General features: G+C 30.8%; 1 protein-coding gene across 1 annotated transcript in view; it reads right to left on the bottom strand.

Annotated features, from left to right (window-relative positions):
- The window catches only part of LOC115983561 (G-type lectin S-receptor-like serine/threonine-protein kinase LECRK3), a 40,378-nt gene extending 19,104 nt beyond the window's left edge, over window positions 1-21,274 (bottom strand). Inside the window, exons 1-2 of the mRNA XM_031106269.1 lie at window positions 18,829-21,274; window positions 17,132-17,208 (exon numbers count right to left, since the gene is read on the bottom strand). Of these exons, the coding sequence (XP_030962129.1) occupies window positions 17,132-17,208; window positions 18,829-21,274 (2,523 nt within the window). The remainder of the gene's footprint in view (window positions 1-17,131; window positions 17,209-18,828) is intronic.
- Between the last annotated feature and the right edge of the window lie 1,145 nt (window positions 21,275-22,419).

Genomic DNA, 22,419 nt, shown 5'->3' with positions numbered 1-22,419 from the left:
ATTTGTCTAATCCAAACTTAAGAAGGAGTGAAACTCTATCTCTCTAACAAGTCCAACTTAAACGCAAACTCAAACATTGATAATTTATCTCCAAATTTGCGAGATTAATCATGAACACTATTAAAAGCAACGCAAACCCCAATAGTTTTTTTTAAAGCCGAGTACTGGTTTGAGCTCTTATTATGTTATTTTCTTCTCATCTACTTTGTTAAAAAAATATATATATATATATATATATTATGTGGTGGAGTCTATACAGAATCAAAATAGAGTTCTTATCAGGAGTAGGAATTTTGCTCTTTTCCTATGAATAAAATATGTACACAAGAGGAAAGGCGGTGTGCTTCTTGGCCACGTAGAGTATTTCCTTTTCCAATAATTTTATTGTTTTTGACTTTTTGGTTTTTATTTAATTTGAATTATTTGAAAAATATTGAGCCAGCCAATTAAATAGGGTTGAAAAAAAATTAAAATAAAAAGGATCGCGTGAAGCGTGATAGATATTATTGTAATTTTTTTTTTCTTTTCTTTTAAGATTACAATTTTATTTTTTAAATAATTATCGAATTGATGAGCTCCACAATTTTCCACGTCAACACGATATTTAAATAAAATTATTTTTGTTTAGTCCAAACTTATCAAGGAATGAAACTTTATCTCTCTAACAAGTCCAACTTAAACTCAAACTCCTTATTAATATTTTTAAAAAGAAAAAAAAAATTTTAATCCAAACTTAACTAGGAGTGAAACTCTATCTCTCTAACAAGTCTAACTTAAACTAAAACATTGATAATTTATCTCCAAATTTAAGAGGTTAATCATGAACACCATTAAAAGGAAAGCAAACCCAATATTATTTTTTTTTTTTTTTTTAAAGCTGAGTAGAGGTATGAGATCTTCTTATGTTATTTTCATATCATCTATTTTGTTAAAAAAAAAAAAAAAATTAATTTCATGGGGGAGTTAACAAAGAATCAAAATAGAGTTCTTATCAGGAGTAGGAGTTTTATCTTCCACTTTTCTGAGGAATAAACTATGTACACAAGTGGAAAGATGCTGTTCTTCTTGGCCACGTAGAGCATTTCTCTTTTCAATACTTTTATTGTTTTTGACTTTTAGGTATTTATTTAATTTGAATTATTTGAAAAATATTGGGCCGACCAATTAAATAGGGTTGAAAAATAAATTAAAATAAAAAAGGACTGCGTGAAGCATGATAGATATTATTGTAATTTGCCTTTTTTTTTTCCCCCTTAAGATTACAGTTTTATTGTTTAAATAATTATAGAATTGATGAGCTCCACAATTTTCCACGTTAGCACGACATTTAAATAAAAATATTTTTGCTTAGTCTAAACTTCACAATGAATGAAACTCTATCTCTCTAACAAGTCTAACTTAAACTCAAACTCATCATTAACATATTTTTAAACAAAATTATATTTGTCTAATCCAAACTTAAGAAGGAGTGAAACTCTATCTCTCTAACAAGTCCAACTTAAACGCAAACTCAAACATTGATAATTTTTCTCCAAATTTGCGAGATTAATCATGAACACTATTAAAAGCAACGCAAACCCCAATAGTTTTTTTTTAAAGCCGAGTACTGGTATGAGCTCTTATTATGTTATTTTCTTCTCATCTACTTTGTTAAAATATATATATATATATATATATATTTTGTGGTGGAGTCTATACAGAATCAAAATAGAGTTCTTATCAGGAGTAGGAATTTTGTCTTGCTCTTTTCCTATGAATAAAATATGTACACAAGAGGAAAGGCGGTGTGCTTCTTGGCCACGTAGAGTATTTCCTTTTCCAATAATTTTATTGTTTTTGACTTTTTGGTTTTTATTTAATTTGAATTAGTTGAAAAATATTGAGCCAGCCAATAAAATAGGGTTGAAAAAAAATTAAAATAAAAAGGATCGCGTGAAGCTTGATAGATATTATTCTAATTTGCCTTTTTTTTTTTTCTTTTAAGATTACAATTTTATTTTTTAAATAATTATAGAATTGATGAGCTCCACAATTTTCCACGTTAGCACGACACTGAAATAAAATTATTTTTACTTAGTCCAAACTTAACAAGGAATGAAACTCTATCTCTCTAATAAATCTAACTTAAACTTAAAATCAAACTCATCATTATCAAATTTTTAAACAAACTTATTTTTGTTTAATCCAAACTTAACAAGGAGTGAAACTCTATCTCTCTAACAAGTCCAACTTAAACTCAAACCCAAACATTGATAATTTATCTTCATATTTACGAGGTTAATCATGAATACTATTAAAAGCAAAGAAAGCCCCAATAGTTTTTTTTTAAGGCCGAGTGGTGGTATGAGCTCTTCTTATGTTATTTTCTTCCCATCTACTTTGTTAAAAAAAAAAAATGTACATATATATAAATATATATATATATATATATATATATTCTGTTGTGGAGTCAGCACAGAATCAAAATAGAGTTCTTATCGGGAGTAGGAGTTTTATCTTCCTCTTTTCTGATGAATAAACTATGTACACAAGAGGAAAGGTGGTGTGCTTCTTGGCCACGTAGAGTATTTCTTTTTCCAATAATTTTATTGTTTTTGACTTTTTGGTTTTTATTTAATTTGAATTATTTGAAAAATATTGAGCCAGCCAATTAAATAGGGTTGAAAAAAAATTAAAATAAAAAGGATCGCGCGAAGCGTGATAGATATTATTGTAATTTGCCTTTTTTTTTTTTTTACTTTTAAGATTACAATTTTATTGTTTAAATAATTATAGAATTGATAGGCTCCACAATTTTCCACGTTAGCACGACATTTAAATAAAATTATTTTCGCTTAGTCCAAACTTAACAAGGAATGAAACTCTATCTCTCTAACAAGTCTAACTTAAATTCAAACTCATCATTATCATATTTTTAAACAAAATTATTTTTGTTTAATCCAAACTTAACAAGGAGTGAAACTCTATCTCTCTAACAAGTCCAACTTAAACTCAAACTCAAACATTGATAATTTATCTCCAAATTTGCGAGATTAATCATGAACTCTATTAAAAGCAAAGCAAACCCGAATAGTTTTCTTTAAAGCCAAGTACTGATATGAGCTCTTCTTATGTTATTTTCTTCTCATCTACTTTGTTAAAAAAAATAAATAAATTAAGAAAAAATTATTCTATGGTGGAGTCAGCATTGAATCAAAATAGAGTTCTTAATAGGAGTAGGAGTTTTGTCTTCCTCTTTTCCTATGAATAAACTATGTACACAAGAGGAAAGGTGGTGTTCTTCTTGGCCACGTAGAGTATTTCCTTTTCCAATAATTTCATTGTTTTTGACTTTTTGGTATTTATTTAATTTGAATTATTTGAAAAATATTGAGCCGGCCAATTAAATAAAGTTGAAAAAAAATTAAAATAAAAAGAACCACTTGAAGCGTGATAGGTATTATTTTAATTTGCTTTTTTTCTTCTTCTAAGATTACAATTTTATTACTTAAATAATTATAGAATTGATGAGCTCCGCAATTTTCCACGATAACACGATATTTAAATAAAATAATTTTTGTTTAGTCCAAACTTATCAAGGAATGAAACTCTATCTCTCTAACAAGTCCAACTTAAACTCAAACTCCTTATTAATATTTTTTTTAAAACAATTTTTTTTTTTAATCCAAACTTAACATGGAGTGAAAGTCTATCTCTCTAACAAGTCCAACTTAAACTCAAACATTGATAATTTATCTCCAAATTTAAGAGGTAAATCACGAACACCATTAAAAGGAAAGCAAACCCCTATATATATATATATATATATATATTTTAAAGCTGAGTAGAGGTATGAGCTCTTCTTATGTTATTTTCTTATCATCTACTTTGTTAAAAAAATAAAAAAAGAAATTAATTTTATTGGGGAGTCAACAAAGAATCAAAATAGAGTTCTTATCAGGAGTAGGAGTTTTATCTTCCTCTTTTCTGATGAATAAACTATGTACACAAGTGGAAAGATGTTGTGCTTCTTGGCCACGTAGAGCATTTCTCTTTTCAATACTTTTATTGTTTTTGACTTTTAGGTATTTATTAAATTTGAATTATTTGAAAAATATTGGGCCGACCAATTAAATAGGGTTGAAAAAAAAATTAAAATAAAAAAGGACTGCGTGAAGCATGATAGATATTATTTTAATTTGCTTTTTTTTTTCTTTAAAGATTACAGTTTTATTGTTTAAATAATTATAGAATTGATGAGCTCCACAATTTTCCACGTTAGCACGACATTTAAATAAAATTATTTTTGCTTAGTCTAAACTTAACAATGAATGAAACTCTATCTCTCTAACAGGTCTAACTTAAACTCAGACTCATCATTATCATATTTTTAAACAAAATTATATTTGTTTAATCCAAACTGAAGAAGGAGTGAAACTCTATCTCTCTAACAAGTCTAACTTAAACTCAAATTGAAACATTGATAATTTATCTCCAAATTTGTGAGGTTAATCATGAACACTATTAAAACCAAAGCAAACCGCAATAGTTTTTTTTAAAACCGAGTACTGGTATGAGCTCTTATTATGTTATTTTCTTCTCATCTATTTTGTTAATATATATATATATATATATATATATCTTATGTGGTGTAGTCTATACAGAATCAAAATAGAGTTCTTATCAAGAGTAGGAATTTTGTCTTCCTCTTTTCCTATGAATAAAATATGTACACAAGAGGAAAGGTGGTGTGCTTCTTGGCCACGTAGAGTATTTCCTTTTCCAATAATTTTATTGTTTTTGACTTTTTGGTTTTTATTTAATTTGAATTATTTGAAAAATATTGAGCCAGCCAATTAAATAGGGTTGAAAAAAAATAAAAATAAAAAGGACCACGTGAAGCGTGATAGATATTATTGTAATTTACGTTTTTTTTCTCTCTTAAGATTACAATATTATTGTCTAAATAATTATAGAATTGATGAGCTCCACAATATTTCACGTTAGCACGACATTTAAATAAAATTATTTTTACTTAGTCCAAACTTAACAAGGAATGAAACTCTATCTCTCTAACAAGTCTAACTTAAACTTAAAATCAAACTCATCATTATCAAATTTTTAAACGAAATTATTTTTGCTTAATCCAAACTTAACAAGGAGTGAAACTCTATCTCTCTAACAAGTCCAACATAAACTCAAACCCAAACATTGATAATTTATCTTCAAATATACGAGGTTAATAATGAATACCATTAAAAGCAAAGAAAACCCACTAGTTTTTTTTTTAAAGCCGAGTAGTGGTATGAGCTCTTGTTATGTTATTTTCTTCCCATCTACTTTGTTAAAAAAAAAATGTATATATATATATATATATATATGCTGTTGTGGAGTCAGCACAGAATCAAAATAAAGTTCTTATCAGGAGTTGGATTTTTGTCTTCCTCTTTTCCTATGAATAGACTATGTACACAAGAGGAAAGGTGGTGTGCTTCTTGGCCACGTAGAGTATTTCCTTTTCCAATAATTTTATTGTTTTTGACTTTTTGGTTTCTAATTAATTTGAATTATTTGAAAAATATTGAGCCGGCCAGCTAAATAGGGTTGAAAAATAATTAAAATAAAAAGACTGCGTGAAGCGTGATAGGTATTATTGTAATTTGCTTTTTTTTTTTTTTTGTAAGATTACAATTTTATTGTTTAAATAATTATAGAATTGATGAGCTCAACAATTTTCCATGTCAACACGATATTTAAATAAAATTATTTTTGTTTAGTCGAAACCTATCAAGGAATGAAACTCTATCTCTATAACAAGTCCAATTTAAACTAAAAATCATTATTAATATTTTTTAAAAAACAAAATTATTTTTGTTTAATCCAAACCTAACGAGGATTGAAACTCTATCTCTCTAACAAGTCCAACTTAAACTCTAGCATTGATAATTTATCTCCAAATTTGCAAGGTTAATCATGAACACTATTAAAATGAAAGCAAACCCCAATATTTTTTTTTTTTTATAGCAGAGTAGAGGTATGAGCTCTTTTTATGTTATTTTCTTCTCATCTACTTTGTTAAAAAAAAAATATTTTATATTGGTGTCACCACAGAATCAAAATAGAGTTCTTATCAGCAGTAGGAGTTTTGTCTTCCTATTTTCTGATGAATAAACTATGTACACAAGAGGAAAGGCACTGTGCTTCTTGGCCACGTAGAGTATTTCCTTTTCCAATACTTTTATTGGTTTTGACTTTTTGGTTTTTATTTAATTTAAATTATTTGAAAAATATTGTGCCGGCCAATTAAATAGGTTTGAAAAAAATTAAAATAAAAAGTACCGCGTGAAGCATGATAGATATTATTGTAATTTGGTTTTTTTTTCTTCTTTTAAGATTACAATTTTATTGTTTAAATAATTATAGAATTGATGAGCTCCACAATTTTCCACGTTAGCACGATATTTAAATAAAATTATTTTTGCTTAGTCCAAAGTTAACAAGGAATGAAACTCTATCTCTCTAACAAGTCTAACTTAAACTTAAACTCAAACTCATCATTATCATATTTTTAAACAAAATTATTTTTGTTTAATCCAAACTTAACAAGGAGTGAAACTCTATCTATCTAAAAAGTCCAACTTAAACTCAAACTCAAACATTGATAATTTATCTCCAAATTTGGGAGGTTAATCATGAACACTACTAAAAGCAAAGCAAACCCCAATAGGTTTTTTTAAAGCCGAGTAGTGGTATGAGCTCTTCTTATATTATTTTTTTCTCATCTACTTTGTTAAAATAAATAAATAAATAAAATATTCTATGGTGGAGTCAGCATATCAAAATAGTGTTCATATCAGGTAGGAGTTTTGTCTTCCTCTTTTCTGATGAATAAACTATGTACACAACAGGAAAGCGATATGATTCATGGCCACGTAGAGTATTTCCTTTTCCAATAATTTTATTGTTTTTGACTTTTTGGTTTTTATTTAATTAGAATTATTTGAAAAATATTGAGCCAGCCAATTAAATAGGGTTGAAAAAACATTAAAATAAAAAGGACTACGTGAAGCGTGATAGGTATTATTGTAATTTGCTTTTTTTTTTCTTTTAAGATTACAATTTTATTATTTAAATAATTATAGAATTGATGAGCTCCACAATTTTCCACGTCAACACGATATTTAATTAAAATTATTTTTGTTTAGTCCAAACTTATCAAGGAATGAAACTCTATTTCTCTAACAAGTCCAACTTAAAGTCAAACTCATTATTAATATTATTTTAAAAACAAAATTATATTTGTTTAATCCAAACTTAACAAGGAGTGAAACTCTATCTCTCTAACAAGTCCAAGTTAAACTCAAACGTTGATAATTTATCTTCAAATTGAAGTGGTTAATCTTGAACACCATTAAAAGGAAAGCAAACCCCAATATATATATATATATATATATATATATATTTTTTTTTTTTAAAGCTGAGTAGAGGTATGAGCTCTTCTTATGTTATTTTCTTATCATCTACTTTGTTAAAAAAATAAAAATAAATTAATTTTATGAAGGAGTCAACAAAGAATCAAAATACAGTTCTTATCAGGAGTAGGAGTTTTAGCTTCATCTCTTCTGATGAATAAACTATGTACACAAGAGGAAAGATGTTGTGCTTTTTGGCCACGTAGAGTATTTCTCTTTCCAATACTTTTATTGTTTTCGACTTTTACGTTTTTATTTCATTTGAATTATTTGAAAAATATTGGGCCGACCAATTAAATAGTGTTGAAAAAAAATTAAAATAAAGAGGACCGCGTGAAGCATGATAGATATTATTGTAATTTGCTTTTTTTTTTTTTTTTAAGATTACAGTTTTATTGTTTAAATAATTATAGAATTGATGAGCTCCACGATTTTCCATGTTAGCACGACATTTAAATAAAATTATTATTGCTTAGTCTAAACTTAACAATGAATGAAACTCTATCTCTCTAAAAAGTCTAACTTAAACTCAAACTCATCATTATCATATTTTTAAACAAAATTATATTTGTCTAATCCAAACTTAACAAGGAGTGAAACTCTATCTCTCTAACAAGTCTAACTTAAACTCAAACTCAAACATTGATAATTTATCTCCAAATTTGCGAGGTTAATCATGAACACTATTAATAGCAAAGCAAACCCCAATAGTTTTTTTTAAATCCGAGTACTGGTATGAGCTCTTATTATGTTATTTTCTTCTCATGTACTTTGTTAAAAAAAAAAAAAAAAAAATTATGTGGTGGAGTCAATACAGAATCAAAATAGAGTGCTTATCAGGAGTTGGAATTTTGTCTTCCTCTTTTCCTATGAATAAAATATGTACACAAGAGGAAAGGCGGTGTGCTTCTTGGCCACGTAGAGTATTTCATTTTCCAATAATTTTCTTGTTTTTGACTTTTTGGTTTTTATTTAATTTGAATTATTTGAAAAATATTAAGCCAGCCAATTAAATAGGTTGAAAAAAAATTAAAATAAAAAGGATCGCGTGAAGCGTGATAGATATTATTGTAATTTGGTCTTTTTTTTTTTTTTCTTTTAGGATTACAATTTTATTGTTTAAATAATTATAGAATTTATGAGCTCCACGATTTTCCATGTTAGCATGACATTTAAATAAAATTATTTTTGCTTAGTCTAAACTTAACAATGAATGAAACTCTATCTCTCTAACAAGTCCAACTTAAACTCAAACTCAAACATGGATAATTTATCTCCAAATTTGCGAGGTTAATCATGAACACTATTAATAGCAAAGCAAACCCCAATAGTTTTTTTTAAAGTCAAGTACTGGTATGAGCTCTTATTATGTTATTTTCTTCTCATCTACTTTGTTAAAAAAAAAAAAAAAAAAAAAATTATGTGGTGGAGTTAGTACAGAATCAAAATAGAGTGCTTATCAAGAGTTGGAATTTTGTCTTCCTCTTTTCCTATGAATAAAATATGTACACAAGACGAAAGGCGGTGTGCTTCTTGGCCACGTAGAGTATTTCATTTTCCAATAATTTTATTGTTTTTGACTTTTTGGTTTTTATTTAATTTGAATTATTTGAAAAATATTGAGCCAGCCAATTAAATAGGTGGAAAAAAAATTAAAAAAAAAAGGACCGCGTGAAGCGTGATAGATATTATTGTAATTTGCTTCTTCTTTTTTTTCTTTTAAGATTGCAATATTATTGTTTAAATAATTATAGAATTGATGAGCTCCACAATTTTCCACGTTAGCACGACATTTAAATAAAATTATTTTTACTTAGTCCAAACTTAACAAGGAATGAAACTCTATCTCTCTAATAAGTCTAACTTAAACTTAAAATCAAACTCATCATTATCATATTTTTAAACAAAATTATTTTTGTTTAATCCAAACTTAACAAGGAGTGAAACTCTATCTCTCCAACAAGTCCAACATAAACTCAAACTCGAACATTGATAATTTATCTTCAAATTTACGAGGTTAATCATGAATACTATTAAAAGCAAAGAAAACCCTAATAGTTTTTTTTTTTTTAAAGCTGAGTAGTGGTATGAGCTCATCTTATGTTATTTTTTTCTCATCTACTTTGTTAAAAAAAAAAAACAAAAAAAAATTATTCTATGGTAGAGTCAGCATATCAAAATAGTGTTCTTATCAGGTTGGAGTTTTGTCTTCGTCTTTTCATATGAATAAACTATGTACACAAGAGGAAAGGTGGTGTTCTTCTTCGCCACGTAGAGTATTTCCTTTTCCAATAATTTCATTTTTTTTGACTTTTTGGTATTTATTTAATTTGAATTATTTGAAAAATATTGAGCCGGCCAATTAAACAGGGTTGAAAAAAAATTAACATAAAAAGGACCATGTGAAGCATGATAGGTATTATTGTAATTTGCTTTTTTTTTTCTTTTAAGATTACAATTTTATTATTTAAATAATTATAGAATTGATGAGCTCCGCAATTTTCCACATCAACACGATATTTAAATAAAATTATTTTTGTTTAGTTCAAACTTATCAAGGAATGAAACTTTATCTCTCTAACAAGTCCAAATTAACTCAAACTCATTATTAATATTTTTTTAAAAACAAAATTATTTTTGTTTAATCCAAACTTAACAAGGAGTGAAACTCTATCTCTCTAACAAGTCCAACTTAAACTCAAACATTGATAATTTATCTCGAAATTTAAGAGGTTAATCATGAACACCATTAAAAGGAAAGCAAACCCCAATATATAAATATATATATATATATATATATATTTTTAAGCTGAGTAGAGGTATGTGCTCTTCTTATGTTATTTTCTTATCATCTACTTTGTTAAAAAAATAAAAAATAAATTTATTTTATGGGAGAGTCAACAAAGAATCAAAACAGAGTTCTTATCAGCAGTAGGAGTTTTATCTTCCTCTTTTCTGATGAATAAACTTTTTACACAAGAGGAAAGATGTTGTGCTTCTTGGCCACATAGAGTATTTCTCTTTCCAATACTTTTATTGTTTTTGACTTTTAGGTTTTTATTTAATTTGAATTATTTGAAAAATATTGGGCCGACCAATTAAATAGGGTTGAAAAAAAATTAAAATAAAAAGGACCGCGTGAAGCATGATAGATATTATTATAATTTGCTTTTTTTTTTTCTTTTAAGATTACAGTTTTATTGTTTAAATAATTATAGAATTGATGAGCTCCACAATTTTCCACGTTAGCATGACATTTAAATAAAATTATTTTTGCTGATTCTAAACTTAACAATGAATGAAACTCTATCTCCCTAAGAAGTCTAACTTAAACTCAAACTCATCATTATCATATTTTTAAAAAAAATTATATTTGTTTAATCCAAACTTAACAAGGAGTGAAACTCTATCTCTCTAACAAGTCCAACTTAAACTCAGACTCGAACATTGATAATTTATCTGCTAATTTGCGAGGTAAATCATGAACACTATTAAAAGCGAAGCAAACCCCAATAGTTTTTTTTTTTTTAAAGCCGAGTACTGGTATGAGCTCTTATTATGTTATTTTCTTCTCATCTACTTAAAAAAAAAAAAAAAATTATGTGGCGGAGTCAGTACAGAATCAAAATAGAGTTCTTATCAGGAGTAGGAATTTTGTCTTCCTCTTTTCCTATGAATAAAATATGTACACAAGAGGAAGGGCGGTGTGCTTCTTGGCCACGTAGAGTATTTCCTTTCCAATAATTTTATTGTTTTTGACTTTTTTGTTTTTATTTAATTTGAATTATTTGAGAAATATTGAGCCAGCCAATTAAATAGGGTTGAAAAAAAATTAAAATAAAAAGGACCGCGTGAAGCGTGATAGATATTATTGTAATTTGCTTTTTTTTTTTTTCTTTGAAGATTACAATTTTATTGTCTAAATAATTATAGAATTGATGAGCTCCACAATTTTCCTTGTTAGCACGACATTTAAATAAAATTATTTGTACTTAGTCCAAACTTAACAAGGAATGAAACTCTATCTCTGTAATAAGTCTAACTTAAACTTAAAATCAAACTCATCATTATCATATTTTTAAACATAATTATTTTTGTTTAATCCAAACTTAACAAGGAGTGAAACTCTATCTCTCTAACAAGTCTAACATAAACTCAAACTCAAACATTGATAATTTATCTTCAAATTTACGAGGTTAATCATGAATACTATTAAAAGCAAAGAAAACCCCAATAGTTTTTTTTTTTTTTTTAAAGCCGAGTAGTGGCATGAGCTCTTCTTATGTTATTTTCTTCCCATCTACTTTGTTAAAAAAAAAAATGTATATATATGTATATATTCTGTTGTGGAGTTAGTACAGAATCAAAATAGAGTTCTTATCAGGAGTTGGATTTTTGTCTTCCTCTTTTCCTATGAATAGACTATGTACACAAGAGGAAAGGTGGTGTGCTTCTTGGCCACGTAGAGTATTTCCTTTTCCAATAATTTTATTGTTTTTGACTTTTTGGTTTTTATTTAATTTGAATTATTTGAAAAATATTGAGCCGGCCAACTAAATAGGGTTGAAAAAAAATTAAAATAAAAAGGACCGCGTGAAGCGTGATAGATATTATTGTAATTTGCTTTTTTTTTTCTTTGAAGATTACAATTTTATTGTCTAAATAATTATAGAATTGATTTGCTCCACAATTTTCCTTGTTAGCACGACATTTAAATAAAATTATTTTTACTTAGTCCAAACTTAACAAGGAATGAAACTCTATCTCTGTAATAAGTCTAACTTAAACTTAAAATCAAACTGTTCATTATCATATTTTTAAACATAATTATTTTTGTTTAATCCAAACTTAACAAGGAGTGAAACTCTATCTCTCTAACAAGTCTAACATAAACTCAAACTCAAACATTGGTAATTTATCTTCAAATTTACGAGGTTAATCATGAATACTATTAAAAGCAAAGAAAACCACAATAGTTTTTTTTTTTTTTTTTAAAGCTGAGTAGTGGTATGAGCTCTTCTTATGTTATTTTCGTCCCATCTACTTTGTTAAAAAAAAAATGTATATATATATATATATATATATATTCTGTTGTGGAGTCAGCATAGAATCAAAATAGAGTTCTTATCAGGAGTTGGATTTTTGTCTTCCTCTTTTCCTATGAATAGACTATGTACATAAGAGGAAAGGTGGTGTGCTTCTTGGCCACGTAGAGTATTTCCTTTTCCAATAATTTTATTGGTTTTGACTTTTTGGTTTTTACTTAATTTGAATTATTTGAAAAATATTGAGCCGGCCAACTAAATAGGGTTGAAAAAAAATTAAAATAAAAAGACTGCGTGAAGCGTGATAGGTATTATTGTAATTTGCTTTTTTTTTTTTTTTTGGTAAGATTACAATTTTATTGTTTAAATAATTATAGAATTGATGAGCTCTACAATTTTCCATGTTAACACGATATTTAAATAAAATTATTTTTGTTTCGTCCAAACTTATCAAGGAATGAAACTCTATCTCTCTAACAAGTCCAACTTAAACTCAAACTCATTATTAATATTTTTTAAAAAGCAAAATTATTTTTGTTTAATCCAAACTTAACAAGGAGTGAAACTCTATCTCTCTAACAAGTCCAACTTAAACTCTAACATTGATAATTTATCTCCAAATTTGCGAGGTTAATCATGAACACTATTAAAAGGAAAGCAAACCCCAATATATATATATATATATATATATATATTTTTTTTTTTTATAGCCGAGTAGAGGTATGAGCTCTTCTTATGTTATTTTCTTCTCATCTACTTTGTTAAAAAAAAAAAAAAAAAATTTATTTTATGGTGGAGTCACCACAGAATCAAAATAGAGTTCTTATCAGGAGTAGGAGTTTTGTCTTCCTCTTTTCTGATGAATAAACTATGTACACAAGAGGAAAGGCAGTGTGCTTCTTGGCCACGTAGAGTATTTCCTTTTCCAATACTTTTATTGGTTTTGACTTTTTGGTTTTTATTTAATTTGAATTATTTGAAAAATATTGTGCCGGCCAATTAAATAGGTTTGAAAAAAATTAAAATAAAAAGTACCGCGTGAAGCATGATAGATATTATTGTAATTTGCTTTTTTTTTTTATTCTTTTAAGATTACAATTTTATTGTTTAAATAATTATAGAGTTGATAAGCTCCACAATTTTTCACGTTAGCACGACATTTAAATAAAATTATTTTTGCTTAGTCCAAACTTAACAAGGAATGAAACTCTATCTCTCTAACAAGTCTTACTTAAACTTAAACTCAAACTCATCATTATCATATTTTTAAACAAAATTATTTTTGTTTAATCCAAACTTAACAAGGAGTGAAACTCTATCTCTCTAACAAATCCCACTTAAACTCAAACTCAAACATTAATAATTTATCTCCAAATTTGCGAGGTTAATTATGAACACTATTAAAAGCAAAGCAAACCCTAATAGTTTTTTTTAAAGCCGAGTGGTGGTATGAGCTCTTCTTATGTTATTTTTTTCTCATCTACTTTGTTAAAAAAAAAAATATATTCTATGGTGGAGTCAGCATATCAAAATAGTGTTCTTATCAAGTTGGAGTTTTGTCTTCCTCTTTTCTGATGAATAAACTATGTACACAAGAGGAAAGCGGTATGATTCTTGGCCACGTAGAGTATTTCCTTTTCCAATACTTTTATTGTTTTTGAATTTTTGGTTTTCATTTAATTTGAATTATTTGAAAAATATTGAGCCGACCAATTAAATAGGGTTTAAAAAAAAATTAAAATAAAAAGGACCGTGTGCAGCGTGATAGGTATTATTGTAATTTTTTTTTTCTTTTAAGATTAAAATTTTATTGTTTAAATAATTATAGAATTGATGTGCTCCACAATTTTCCACGTCAGCACGACATTTAAATAAAATTATTTTTGTTTAGTCCAAACTTAACAAGGAATGAAACTCTATCTTTCTAACAAGTCTAACTTGAACTCAAACTCATCATTATCATTTTTTTTAAACAAAATTATTTTTTTTTAATCCAAACTTAACAAAGAGTGAAACTCTATCTCTCTAACAAGTTCAACTTAAACTAAAACTCAAACATTGATAATTTATCTCCAAATTTGCTGTACATGCAAAGCCGAGTGTATTACTGCAAAGCCATCAAAGATCACACAACAATTTGACCAAAAGTTCAAATACCCATATTCACGCATGAGATACACAGATATCAACAAAAACACACAATCCAAGAGGTATACGGCAAGAAATATATGCTTGGCTAGTTGTAAAATACCCAAGGAAAATACGTTCATCACTTTTTGCATCAAATTTTCCAAGGTTCTTCCAATCATTTAGAATATAAAATTTGCTTCCAAACACTCGAAAGTACTTCATTCTCAGCTTCTTTCCATTCCAAATTTCATAAGTGGTCTTCTTTGTTCCTGCTCGGAAGAATATTCTATTACTAATGTGACATGTGGTGTTCACAACTTCTCCCCAAAACTTTTGAGGAATTTGCTTGTTGAGTAGCATAACTCTTGCCATTTCTCAAATCACCCGATTCTTCCTCTCAACCACCCCATTTTGTTGAGGAGTTTTGGGGCAGAAAATTCCTTTTTGATTCCGTTCTTCTCACAAAACGACTCAAATCTTGCATTCTCAAACTCCTTGCCATGATCACTCCTTATCTTGACAATAGGAACCCCTTTCTCGTTTTGTAGTCTCTTGCAAAGAATTTCCAATTTCTCACATGCTTCTGATTTTTCTCTAAGAAATTCAACCCAAGTGTATCTTGAGAAATCATCAACAATGACCATAATGTACCTCTTTCCTCCTAGACTTTCAGTTCTTGTAGGCCTCATTAGATCAACGTGAAGAAGCTCTAAACAACGTGAGGTTGCAATCACATTCACCTTGTGATGACTTGCCTTTGTTTGCTTTCCCATTTGGCATGCACCACAAATAGTCTTCTTTATCTTTCCAAACTTTGGAAATCCCTCGACCGCTTCAAGTTTAGATACTTTAGCTACTTGTTTGAAATTTGCATGCCCAAATCTGTGATGCCAAAGTTCCAACATGTCAACACGAGCACTTCTACAAGATATGGGTGCCTTAGGAACTACTCCGTAGCAATTGTCGGTAGTCCTATTTCCCTCCAAGACTTGAATCCCTTCTTCATCAATGATTATGCACCCCTTCTTTCAGAATTGAACAAGGAAGTCCTCATCACATATTTGAGTGATGCTTAAGAGATTCACCTTCAACCCTTTGATGTATAAGACATCTTTCAATAGAGGTAATCCGAGTATCTCAACAGTCCCTTTGCCAAGAATTTGAGCATGACTTCCATCGCCAAATGTCACATAGTCACCAACCTTCTATTTGAGAGACTTAAACAGTGATTTATCCCCTATCATGTGACGAGAACAGCCGCTATCAAGATACTATAAACATGAATTGAAAACCTTCAAGGAAGTGTGCACAAACAAGCAAGTATGAGACACGCACTCTTGACCTTCAAACAGAAACTTGTCTACATTTTCCATGCTCTTGTTAGAATGAATTTTCTTTTTCAGATTCTCAACCTTATCACACAATATTCTATTTCTTCTTTTATATTTCTTAATCAAAGAATTAGACTCACATAGACTATTGTGTAAGATGTGATTCTCATTTTCAAAATATTTCAGCATGTGAACAAACATCCTAGCATGTTTCTTTGTTTTTAATAACTCTAGGAGTTCATTGTTAGGACACCCTTCAAACATACTCATAGAGTCATTATCACAAACATTTAAGCCACAATTCAACATAGCCTTTTCCATAGCTTCATCCATAGCTAAGGGGTCTATGATCGCACTTAGGTAATTAAACCACAGCAAATGCACCCACTCTAATACCAATTGAATGTTCAAATATTGTGTAAAACTCCTTGAACGTTTAGACCCCCAAATTACAAATTACTAATTCAAGCTTATTATCAAACAATGTATGTGCGGAATATGAACATAAGCTTAAAACAGAATTGATAAAACAATCTAAACTAAATAAAATCACAACCACAGCAAAAATTAAATGGAAAAGATTAAGGGAAGAGAGATGCAAACACAAAGACAACACAGCGATGTGCTATCGAAGAGAAAACCGAAGTCCTCGTCATAAAACCTCTCCACCACCCTCTAAGCAGTCAATAATCCGTTAGAGAATGAAGTTGGGATACATGAACAGTAGAAGACCCTCCAAGCCTAATCTACCCAATGTACCTAAGCCCTTCAAGTTTCTTGCTCCAACAAGGTTACGCCGAACATTTGTCTTCTCTAACTTACCGGATTCCGCTATAGCCCATAGCATCAACCAATATCAATTGGTCCCTTCCTAACTGCTTCCCAAGCACCAAACAGCCTCTTCACAGATATGGGTATGGTGAGAAAAGGTTTTGGCTAATATACCTCTCAAGAATGTAACAATGGAGAGGGTGAGAGTAGAGGAATTTGGAGAATCAAAGGATGAAGATTGTGGATGAGTCAATTTTGTTTTTCTCTAGGGTTTCTCTCTCAAAATTCTCTCTAGAAGCTCTCTACATTTCGTGGGTATAAGGGTCTATATATAGTAGGGTGTGTATGGAATGCGAAGAGTTAGTTTTGTAGCAAACAGGGTGTTTTGGCGACTTGGTCTCACGACATGACTGAGTCGCGAGTCCGAGTCACAAGCTAACTGCTTGGCCAGACTGGAAGATTTGTCTTGTAGTGCAACAACTAGCATGACCCTTCAACTCCCCTGCATGCTTCACACATGTGCCTGCTTTGGTGACTTGCAAGCCGCGAGCCAGTCGCAAAATCCAGTCACAAGGCCCTGCTAAGTTGCACACTTTTAAGCTTTTCTTCACACTCTCTCACACACTACCCTTACATGATTACCACCTAATACAGGGTTTATAAATGCTGAATTACAATCAAATTTGGCACGGAATAAAGCCAACAAAATGGTTGATTAAATTCAACCTTACATTTCTAAATCTTCTCTATTCTCATTTGTCTGACCAATAGGGTGCCAAGAAAGATAGTGTGGTTCTCACAGAATACCACCATTATAGCTTCCCAGAAGGCTTTTAAAAACCTGCCCATCCACCAGGTTGAGAAGCTGGCTTGGTAGTTGTGATCTTTGGCTTTGCCAAAAGGCTGAGCATTATTTCCTTCACCAATGGGTTTTGATATCTGAGGGCTACTAGTGGGGTAGTAAAGAAACTCTTTGTTCCAAGACCCCATGTATCAAAACCAGAGTTTACTTGTGTAGCCTGCTACTTTGGTGACCATTTCTTGTCGAAACAGATTTGGAAGGGTGTTCTGTTAAACATATGCCACCTCAGACAAAAAGTTCCTCATCTTTTTTATTCAGTTTTTTCTTTCTTTGTGTTAGTATTGTTGAGAGATGTCTGAATAAAGGGCATATTTAAATTTCTCTGGAATCTCTGTTACTTTGATATGGCATACTTCACAAAAATACACTCTTCCTTTTTCTTTTTCTTTTTTCAATTGGTTTTTTTTTTTGTTCTTTATCCCTTAATTTTAGCCCCTTATTAGTTTCTTACTAGATTTAAGATTGAATTCCTATATTTTTAGGGTTTTAGAATTTGAATTTCAAAAATAGTGCTTTTATCTTTTGGCAATTTAAGTTTAGCTTTTTGCTTTTTGTCTAACTGTTTTTTTCTCCCCTAAAAAAGTAATAAAATTGGTTGTTTTTTGAAAATAAGCTACCAAAAATTTTGAGATACCAAAGTGACAAGTATGACACATATGATTTGAATATTTTTCTTTTTGAGAAATCAAATATGCTTGACTAGCATGTTTCATTTCCTTTCCTCTATTAGAATTCAAAGTTAGTCGGAAAATATGATTGATGTAGGCTTTTTCATTTCCTATTTCAAATTTAAATTTGTACATGTTTGAAGTGATTTGCTCAAGGAATAATTATAAATGAATCTCGACCCCCTTGGGTTGCAATTCTCAAAGTTACAAATCCAAATCAACCCACACACAAGTATAATTTAATCCCACAAAAACCACAGCAAGAACAATATTTAACAAACCCATGATTAAAAAAAAAAAAAAAATTTCAGATTGAACTATGAACCTTATTACCAAGAACAAACCACAGTGCAAAAGATAAATGCATGAAGGAAACCAACTGCTAATCATCCTGACTCTGATAGCATAATATAAACAAGAATAGGTGTGGCACTACTGCCGTTTCATTCTAAAAGAAAAATAGAATAGGGATTACTAAATACTCAGTCACATGTACAAAGTTACCCATTCTCATCCATCATAAATGGGGCACAGAAACTGAGGACAATGAAAAATCAAAAAATGAACTACTTTTTGAGGACGAAGAGGAAGTATACAATGGAGGACTTGGGGGTACGGAAACTTCAATTACTCCTTCAAGCATTTGTGTGACCTTCTTCATTGAGGGTCTTAGTGAAGGATCTCCTTGAATACACCAAAGTGCCACAATCACAAGCCTCTCTAGCCTCTTCATGTCATTCCTTGCCTCCTCATCGTTTTCTATCAACTTATCTAATCTTTTATCTTTGTAGCATACATAAGCCCAAACTATAAATGCCTCCTCTTCTTCCCTTGCAAAGGCAATGCAGGACTTGCAACAAATGATCTCAAGTAACATCACCCCAAAACTGAACACATCAACCTTAACTGAAATGGATGCTTGGGTAAACCATTCAGGTGCAAAGTACCCAATTGTCCCTCTTATTGCTGTAAGAGCTGCTCGACTTTGCTCCATCAACAAAAGCTTTGCTAATCCAAAATCAGCAATCCTTGGGGTAAAGTACTCATCTAGAAGTATGTTTTGAGGTTTTATGTCACAATGAATAATCTGGGAGCTGCACTCTTCATGTAAATACATTAGGCCTTTCGCTATTCCAGAAGCAATTTTCACTCTTTGGTTCCAATGAGGCTTAGATATCCCAAAGAGAAAACTAGCTAGAGAGCCATTACTCATGTACTCATAAACCAGAAGCCGGTGCTGTCCCTCATCACAATAGCCAAGCAAACGGACTAAATTCTTGTGATGAGTCTGACCGATAACATTCACTTCAGTTTTGAATTCCTTCTCACCTTCTTCTACTACCTTATCTAACTTCTTGACTGCAACAAATATTTTAGAATCTGATGCAAGGACACCTTTATAAACAGTTCCAAAAGAACCTTTACCCAATATTTGCTTGAAGCCCATGGTTGCTTGTTCGACCTCTTTATATGTATAGCTTCTCACATTTATTGAAAGTGTGCTGTCAATATTCCATGGCATATTCACCTTTTTATGGTAGATGTAGAAACTAGCCACGAAACTAGCTAAGAAGAAAAGGATATTGAGGAATGCAGAGCTGCTAAGTAGTACTGCCAAGATAACTACCATTGGCTCACCTTTCTTATCTGACTTGCCTTTCATATCTGAACCATGGCCTTTAGGTACTTTAATGAGAGCTATTCTTGTAATATCTGGGTTTTGTCTTCCATTGGACAGAGGATACTTCGTCTTCCAGCAAGATTTACCTTTATCATCATAAACTGCCACAACACACAAGCAATCATCGAGGCATAGCTGTCTACACGTTGCCTCATCAACCGCAGATCCTTGAAGAAAATTGTTATCTGAGACCGGCCAGTCTGTGTTTGTTAGCTTTACAAAATCAAACTCGTTATTTGCTTCCCGTCCATTGTGGCAGTTAGATACTGTGAAATTTGGTTTGCAGCCTGTCCAATAGTCCGATTGGTCCAAGGCAGAAAATCCAACAGGACAAGAGCAAGATGCATGACTATAACCACTTTCTTTAGTACAAATGCTGTTGGGTCCGCAGAACCCACCACCATTAGCATAATTAACAAATGCATCACAAATATTATCAGGAATGCCATCTACTTCAGTCCATGATGCAGGACTACTTCCACCACTTGTGGTGTCCTCCTTTCTGAGGTGTTTGTATAATCTGAAGACTCCATCGTGATCAATCCTAGCCATGTCGTAGAAAGTTTCATTTGAGCCAGGACTTTTCTTGAAAACGTTGAACCAATTGGTTAATATTGCGTTTTGGACGCACACGTATCCGGCCTCAGTAAAGTTCAACTGTGTTGCCAAGTTTACTGTCCAGCTAGAAAAATAAGCTTTCCCAAGGATTTCAGATGGCATAGATAGAGAATAAAGCACCAGATTTCCATCAGACTGAAAAGCAAGCTGGAAGCGCCCTTTAGAATAATTTGTGTCAGATTGGCGAGACCTGAGTGTGGTATTCCTGTACAGTGTTTGACCTGGCAAAATTGTATCAGTAGGCTCTTTGAAGCTCTCCCACATTGGATTATATTGCTCATCTAAAATCACCAAGTTCCCATTATCTAGCATAACAAAGCAACTGGATTTTGAACCATTCCTTTGAGGCTTCCATAACTCTTTGCCTAGAGGGTCATAGAGAACAAACTCTTTGTTGCTAGATAGCTTCAGTGCAGAACCTTGTGGTGCTGGATTATTGCCATTTGCAGACCAAACTATGGTTTTTTCTTCTATTTTATCAAACCAAACTGCAAACAAGAATTGATTCAGAGTCTTATCGCTTTGAATAGGATAAAATCCAAAGGAGAATTCACCTGAAGGCGACTTCCCTGGACCAGTTCCTTGCTGTGCAATTAAAGGTGAGTCCAGCCTTATGTTACAGTCATCTTTGGTGTAGGTAAAAACAGTAGGAAGGAGAGGAAGAAGCAGAAGTAGAAGCAAGAGAGAACAAAAATGAGGAAGTGTTGAATTAGCCATTGCAATGGTTATGGCTTATCGGTTTATGAGTTAGAAAGAACCCATGGCAGCCTTTATATAGAAGAAAACGTTTAATGGGTCTTAAACTTGACTTTCTAAGCAGTTGATCGTCTTGTGATTGGAACTTCTAAGAACCACGGTCATTTTTCATGGTCAAGATATTTTTTAATAGACTAACACCAAATTCTTTTGGAAAACGTCTAACTAATAATAAGACTAGCGTCTAGAAAGCATGAATACATCAACTAGTAGAAATATCCGTACCAGACACGTACCCAATGTGATTTAAAAAAATAACTTAAAGTAATTGTCTCTTAAATTTGTAATATTTAATTAGAATTAAAAAATTTATACGTTTCAAGTGAAGAGAATCTTAATCCACCAATTTATATTTTGAATTGAAAATTAGGATGGGTACTTAATTATTTATTTACTTTAAGTAAGTGTAATCAATGTATTCATATAATACCATATCATAGATTTTCAAGAATAGATATATATATATATTTTTAAAAGTCATACCTAGTGCATAAAGCTTTCAAGTCCACAGGGTTTGGAAGAGGTCATGATTGACAATTAGGACTATCCACCACCTGCCTGGACTCGACGATCTCCACCCGTTAACTGCCCGATCCAAGCGGTGGTTCGGTCGGCCGTGGGTTGCCGACACCAGGACCTGATGTTGTTAGTTTGAGTGGCAGGTTGGTTGTTTGGGTAGGACCCGACCTACCCAAAGACTTGTTCTTTCCCTATCAGAAATCGTGAGTTTTGGCCAAAACTTTGGTAAGCCTGACTTTAACTCCGCTAATATTAGGTGATTTAGGCCAAATTTCGACAAATCTAGCCAAATCTCGACCAGATCTCCATAAATCTAAAGGAATATCGACCAGATCTCATTACATTCGGCCAGATTTCTGCCAAAATTTAGCAAGATTGGCAAATCCAAAACCAACTGATACACACCCAAAACAAATACAACCTAACCTGGTTGATCCGAAACTTCATTCGGGTCGGTTGCGAGTTAAAATCTCCCCCACCCAATGATGTCAAGTCAAGTCCAGATTCGGCACAAACCTAACCTGGCCCTACCCATTGTGCATATTAAAATCTCCATTAAACCCATCGTTTATATTAAAAGACTAATT

Source organism: Quercus lobata, chromosome 4 (genome assembly GCF_001633185.2).
Source record: "Quercus lobata isolate SW786 chromosome 4, ValleyOak3.0 Primary Assembly, whole genome shotgun sequence".
NCBI classification, from domain to species: Eukaryota; Viridiplantae; Streptophyta; class Magnoliopsida; order Fagales; family Fagaceae; genus Quercus; species Quercus lobata.
The sequence above is the reverse complement of the archived record's forward strand: the minus strand, read 5'-3'. Positions and strand labels throughout refer to the sequence as shown.